Source organism: Onychostoma macrolepis, chromosome 23, assembly GCF_012432095.1.
Source record: "Onychostoma macrolepis isolate SWU-2019 chromosome 23, ASM1243209v1, whole genome shotgun sequence".
NCBI lineage: Eukaryota > Metazoa > Chordata > Actinopteri > Cypriniformes > Cyprinidae > Onychostoma > Onychostoma macrolepis.
This window is the reverse complement of record NC_081177.1, coordinates 18,199,999-18,206,771: the sequence shown is the minus strand read 5'-3', so window position 1 is coordinate 18,206,771 and position 6,773 is coordinate 18,199,999. Positions and strand designations below refer to the sequence as shown.

The following is a 6,773-nucleotide window of genomic DNA, read 5'->3' as shown; positions in this document are numbered from 1 at the left end:
AGCGGTTAGTTTGGGTTTAGGACAGATGCTCCTCGCATGAGTATCTCCATTGGCTCAGATTCACTTACTTCGCCCTCCCCTGAACGCTCACACGCGCTGTCTGCATGCTGGATACATTCCCTACCTCCTAGTTACTTTGACAGACAACTACAAAGTGAACAACAAACAAGTATAGATTTATTTTACAGCTTTTTATGTAACTTCAAAGTCTTTTCAAGCTTGGTTTTGAAGAAGAAATTAGCCACTTTAAATAATCGTGTTATTATCGGCAATGACTTACTAAAATATCTTCATTAATATCTGATTTGTTGCTTCAGTGGACCTTAATAAAACACTAAATTTCATTCAGGCTTAAGTCTCAGTTTGTGTTCTGTTTTACCCTCATCCTCACAATCTTTCTGATCTCGTGAAGCATAACAAGAAAAGAAACACGTGTCGCCATTAGAATACGTGATGCAGAATTTCAAAATGAAGAATTAGTGATCCTGTTGCGATCCTCCCTCGAACCCTCCTGTGCCTAGCATGCTCCGACTATTATAACAAATGACACGGGTTATGGGGGTGCTGTGAGTGACACAGCCTCGCTAAAGTGCATCGGTGCAAGCTGTCATTTTGTAACACTACTGCCCCCTTTTGGTATTCAGTAATATTGTCACACCTTTTACTCCAGTGGGTAATTCATAGCCACAAAAAAGAGAAAGATACAATTCACGGTGTCACACTTAATTGGTAATGTGTGTGTGTGTACTGGTATATATGGTTTATGAGGACACAAATGTGTAATAACATGGGTACTACAATGTAAACATGGTTTATGAGGACACTTCTTGTGTCCCCGTAAAATAAAAGACTTAAAAAACATACAAAATTCAAAAATTGCCAGTACTTTCCTGTAAGGGGTAGGTTTAGGTGTAGGGTTGGTGTAGGGCAATGGCACATACAGTTTGTACAGTATAAAACCATTACACCTATGGAGAGTCCCTGTAAACCACAAATGCCAGACTGTGTGTGTGTGTGCATGTGTGTGTGTGTATTTTCTGTATTCACTGTGTAAATTTCCTAGTAGAGGGTACATTACAGTACGCAGACAAATTTCTTACAAATAATCATCCATGTATGGAACCACAAGCGAAGCGTGACTTAATTAAGAGCAAAGCAGATAAATCAGTCATGGGTCTGTATCCTTGGAAATGGGAGGATAATGTAAACCTTAACATTATTTTCGAATCATTAGGCAAGAACACAATACTCCTAGCTGTGCTGTGGCCTAAAAGCAAGTTGTACTATGCTTTAAATGTGGGCTAATTATACAGCACCCCATTTAACATGTAATGAGAAATCTCTGACTACCACAAAGACAATTAATGAGCAAAACACACATTGGGGTAATGAGTTAAAATGAAAGTTTGTATTTGTGAAACAGAAAAAGCAGCATATACAGAAAAATAAACAGGTTGCTAAAGTATTTGATCCATCCACCTTTAAGAAAAGGACTGCAAATGTCAATTTTAATTCATAAGCATTGTGTAAAAGACATTTCAAAAGAAGAAAGTGAATAGTCTCTGTTGCCCTGCTAATTGTTTGCACAAGCAATGACAGGTCTTATTGTTACAATATACTGAATGCAATGCAGTCACTCTGAAGAACAGCTGAGTCTTGCGCACTAGCAAAGACAGAGATCCACATGAACACACACTCAGACTATTCAGTGTAACTAATTACGACTGTCCTCACTGCATCTTTGGTCAACTCAGTCGATTGATCTCATTTGCACATTCTCCTGAGGAGGAATTACTGCCCGTTGTCTCCAATCGATCACCTCTGCAGACACTCTGTGTGAGTTCACCGCTGAAGACAAGAGGTCAGCAGGAGGAAATGAATGCTTGAGTCAAACACCTCAACCACTGCACCGACAGGCCAACATCTTAAGCACAAAGAAGAAACAAGGGGTGAGAAAAAAAGAAAACGCAAGAAAGAAACAAAGAGAAAAAACACCAGTGTCTAAAAAGCTGTATTTCATAACATTATTTTATAGCATATAGACTATTTAACATATAAGTAAATCAAATCAGGCTCAAAAAAGAAAAAGAAAAGAGAGATATATATATATTGAAATGGTTCATTCGCTTTTATTGTGTTTTCAAAAATATATTAATATAAAATGTACAAAAAAAAATCTAAATAAACAGGATTTTGAATTAGGTGTATAAAACCAACATACAAAATCACTACAAGAAAAGAAAAGCATATGCAAGTGCTTCCATCTACTGGTTGTTTGTATGAATAACCTACTGCAACATCTACGTAATTCTAATATATAAAATAATATAAATACATTTATGAACATTTTAAAAATGTTTTTGAAACAAAATAGTTTAGAAAAAAACACACATCAAAAAAACTGCAAAAGACCTCGACAGTAGGCTACACTCCAAAAAAACAAAAACAAAAAAACAATAACCCCCCAAAAACCCCGACTTCCGCTTATGACCTGCTAACGCGCGTTAATTTTCACTCAAACAGACGTTTCCGTTTATGTCATTGAGATTTGACACTATAGAAATGTTTTCTTCTAAAACTGGCCAACAAAGACTTGGATTTGAAAGGTCAGTGAAGCATCGATTTGAGTATTAATCAGAGAGTATATTAAATGGTTTGTCGTCGTAGAAAATGTAAGGCTGCAACGGAATTCAGAGCTTCTCTCTTTTGGTTAATTTCACACACTTTCAGCATTTCATGAGCCCACCTCCTGTGAGTGTGGAGTAGATCTACTGTGCAAAGCTGTCTCCAGTCATTTTCTGGAATACTGTAAGACATATCAGTGGGTTTGGTCTTGTGTGTGGGAGTACTCTGTGCTTTTGTCAATGTGACTGCTGCCAGCTATCTATGCCATGTGTCAGTGTTTCTGAAGAGATGCCACCCTAACAGAATGACACTCTATAAAAACAAACATCCTAATTCCATTTCACACTTTTAGATTTGTCACACATGCTGTGACTGATTATCTTGCCATGACTCCAAGATCCATTATATTCCAAAACATTATGCTTGCATGGGTTCATTTTGTACCCATCCGGTTTTACTCAAAAGCCTGGACAAATGAACTGAAGGTGGATGTCATTAGGTAATTATATAAAAAATTAGAGCAATCAGAAGGTTTGTCTCCAGCTAAGTGATCCATTAGATGGACGAATGGACAGATCCTCATCGAGATGTTCATCTAATCAAATGAATCTGGAACTGTTGTAAAAGGATAGATATTAAAATCATTTAGATCAAATATTGATACTACCATTCAGATGTACTAGATGATGATTGTGTGCCAAAGGCACCTGGAGAATCACAAACAAACCAAGACCAATTCAGTGTGACAGCAGTCAGCTCCCTCAGGACCACCATGACCAAGACAACCGACAACAGCTGCCAAACACCGCCTGGCAGTGGAGATGAGGGGGAGTCAAAGCTGTGGTTTCTAAGCTGACTGGTACCTCGTGCTATACAAAAAAATTCTCTCTCATCCAAGTCCAAATGTTTTGATGATTTTCATGAAATGTGAGACGAGACAAAAACACAGCATCCTAAATCCTGTTAAGAGATGTGCTGTGTGGGGAAAAAAATTGAAACGGAAAAAGACAAATCCAGAGGGGATTTAATTTGAGAGAGAAAAAGAGAGTGAGAGAAAGAGAGAAAGATAGAAAGAGAGAGCTGTATTGGGAATAATCACAGCGTGAGAGGGAGAGACGTGAGGCGGTGCTTTGAATAGGAAGCAGAGGCAAGGATGGGAAGAGATTAGTGCTGCGCTCTGTGGGCTCATCACTCAATGAAAGGACACTCTGGAAACAACAAGGGCGCTCAGCCTCAGGAGAACTGGGAAAGCTGCGAGTTTCGTTTTAGGGATATATTAAACTTACTGGAAAACGCTTTGGACTTTCTGGATGCTTTCAAATCAGGATAATCTGTTTGAACAACTTCTAACCATGGATTGTTACAGCAAAGTAAGAACAGAGGAACTGGATCTAAGAAGGTTCTGACTGACTTTTCTGGTAGGCTTTCCTGTGTATGTTGTGCTAATCGAGTATAGTATAGCATATAGTAACTGCATACTGTTTTATTCTTAGTCCGTTCCCTGCCCCAGATACTGCCCATCTGCATGGTACACAGGAAATTAGATGGCCATCTGTGAAATATTGGAAGACATGACAGATGTAAAACGACCTTTCTAGGATTTAAGAGCAGAAGGCTTCCTGTATCAACTGTGCTGGCGCTGTTCCTGGTCTAATCCTGTTTATGTGCAACCAAAAGAATGACTTCTACATCTTGTGTGGTTTTGATCTCGGTCTTGGTTCGGCTCTCGGGGGCTATTTGTCCTCAAGGCTGCCTGTGCATATCTGACATACTGAACTGTGGCTCCTTGGGTCTGGATAGATTCCCTAACCCGCTTCCATTCACAACTTCTGTCCTGGACCTCAGTCATAACAGACTAACATGGCTGGCAGCTGGCAGCTTCTACGGGCTCCCAAGGCTGCACACTTTGCATATGTCCCGTAACCGCATCTCCTTGCTCAGCCCGGGAGCTTTCCATAACATCAGCAGTCTTCGATACCTGGACCTCTCTTCCAACAAATTGCAGGTGGTGGGGAAGCATCACTTCCAGGACCTGCCAGCCTTGGAGGTGCTGTTGCTGTACAACAATCGTCTTACCCGCATGGAGAGCAACACCCTAATGGGGCTCGGCAGTCTCAGGAAGGTTTATTTCAGCCTCAACCAGATCACAGATTTCCCCTTCTTCTCGATTCGTAAGCACAGCCACCCTAACCTGGTTACACTGGACCTCTCCTCAAACCGCCTGTTTCGTTTGCCTATGGATGACATTGTGGTGTTGCCCGCTGCAGTGCAAAAAGGCCTGTTCCTGCACAACAACAGTCTGGAGTGCGATTGCTCTATGTACCGCATGTTTTGGCACTGGGAGCAGAAGGGATATCCAAGTGTGAAAGACTACAAGGATGACTACAAGTGTCTGATGTACGGAGAGCCTCAAATCTCAATTAATTTTCTGCGCTCTTCACACTTCTTTGAGAACTGTACGATTGGGAAGATGATATCCCTGATATCTCCGAAGGCTGATAAAGTTGTTTACGAGGGTGAACAAGTGAGATTGGACTGCACTGGGACACTAAACGGAGAAGACCTGTCTTACAGCTGGATCATTCCTCATCGAGAAAACATCTCTCAGCTGATCCAGAACGGATCTCTACATCTCAATCAAGACGGTAGCTTGGATATTCTAGCTGCTCAGTCCATAGATTCGGGCGTCTACCAGTGCACTGCTGTGGATAATACGAGGATGATCAATGAATCACGAGAAGTGAATTTAACAGTGGTAGCCCAGCGCACCATGGAGGAGCCGTTCAACACAGGCTACACCACTCTTCTGGGATGTGTGGTGACCCTTATCCTCATATTGATGTATCTGTATTTAACCCCATGTCGTTGTAGTTGCTGCAAACCTCCTCCTCCCTCTCCGGCCATCTCAACCTTTGGGGAAGACCGCTGCACTCTGGCCTCCATCTTTGCAGCTCCTTCAACTGATCGACTCAAGAGCAAGTCTCAGTCCGACAGGCACGTAATGTTCATTGAGCCACTCATGACAGGGAAAAACGGCCATCCGAAAGCTGCATTTGTTGTTGAACAACCTACAATTGAATGGGACACAGAAAACTTCATAATTAGAGAAAGAAATGACTCTGAGTAGCAAATATGTGACTTCAAAATCCCGCAGAATTGCTTAAGCCTGTTTGAACCATAGGGACAAGCATCGCAAATTAATCTGTCGTAATTCCCTAATAAACTATTTTGATCCTCAGACTTAGAGGGTGTCTTCTGTCTCACAGTAAGAAATTATCCATTTGTTTACGCTGAATCCATGGGACTGCTCTGCTAGTAATGCGCTGAAAATCCAGAGCAGTGAATGTATAATTTTTAAGACCCAAGAGCATGTGTATTGAATCTGAAGGCTTGAAAGAAGCACAAGTTTGCTCTGTAAATCTCAACTAAAGATGCTGATTGTCATGACAACAGCAACATTTAAGGTGTCTCTAATGTAGTGTTTTATTTGCGCAGAACAAACGTTGGATCAGAGCTGCCTTTGATTCTAGAATGTGGGGCACATCTGTCGGCTGGGAATATAGGATGACCACAAGCTCTTCTTGCAAGGTTTTTCAGAAAGATAAACCCCTGTCCTTTGAAGGTAGTCAAAAGCATCTAGGTGCTGTTGATTTGATACTATAAGCAGACATTAATTTAAAGAGAGGACAACAGAAGGCCTTCTGGATTCGTTGAAGACTGAGGTTTAATCTCTTCAGTTACGTCATTACCATTAGATACAGCTAACCCTTTCTCAAGAAAACATTGTGGTAAAGTTTGGTGCAGAACCATGACGGTATGCAAAAATAAATGTTCTACTAGCTCACACCAAGCAGCTGCGAAAAGCGAATCACTCCACAACTCCAAGGAGAGACATGATAAATGAGGAAGAAAAAGGCAATGTAGTGATGTCTGTTTATGTGTGATATTATTCATCTCTGCACTTTGCATTAAGCAAATTGCTCTTTCATTACAGGGATGTGCTATGGGAGAGGATTAACACCCCTGCCAGAATTTTCCCTCCCACACCATGCACAGTATGCAAAGTAAAAGCAAAATATGAAAATGAAAGAGCACCATGGCAAAGGTACAGAGTTAATCCATGCAGCCCATTTCCAGATGTGATCAGA

General features: G+C 41.0%; 1 protein-coding gene across 1 annotated transcript; it reads left to right on the top strand.

The window, feature by feature from the left end:
- The first annotated feature begins 2,503 nt into the window (after window positions 1-2,503).
- On the top strand, window positions 2,504-5,892 carry LOC131532330 (amphoterin-induced protein 3). Its single transcript, XM_058763876.1, has one exon. The coding sequence runs from the start codon at window positions 4,304-4,306 to the stop codon at window positions 5,750-5,752; it is 1,449 nt and encodes a 482-aa protein (XP_058619859.1). The 5' UTR covers window positions 2,504-4,303; the 3' UTR covers window positions 5,753-5,892.
- The last annotated feature ends 881 nt before the right edge of the window (window positions 5,893-6,773 follow it).

What these genes read in the sequence shown, in the direction of transcription:
- LOC131532330 (XM_058763876.1), top strand. Translation starts at nt 4,304, where the DNA reads ATGACTTCTACATCTTGTGTGGTTTTGATCTCGGTCTTGGTTCGGCTC.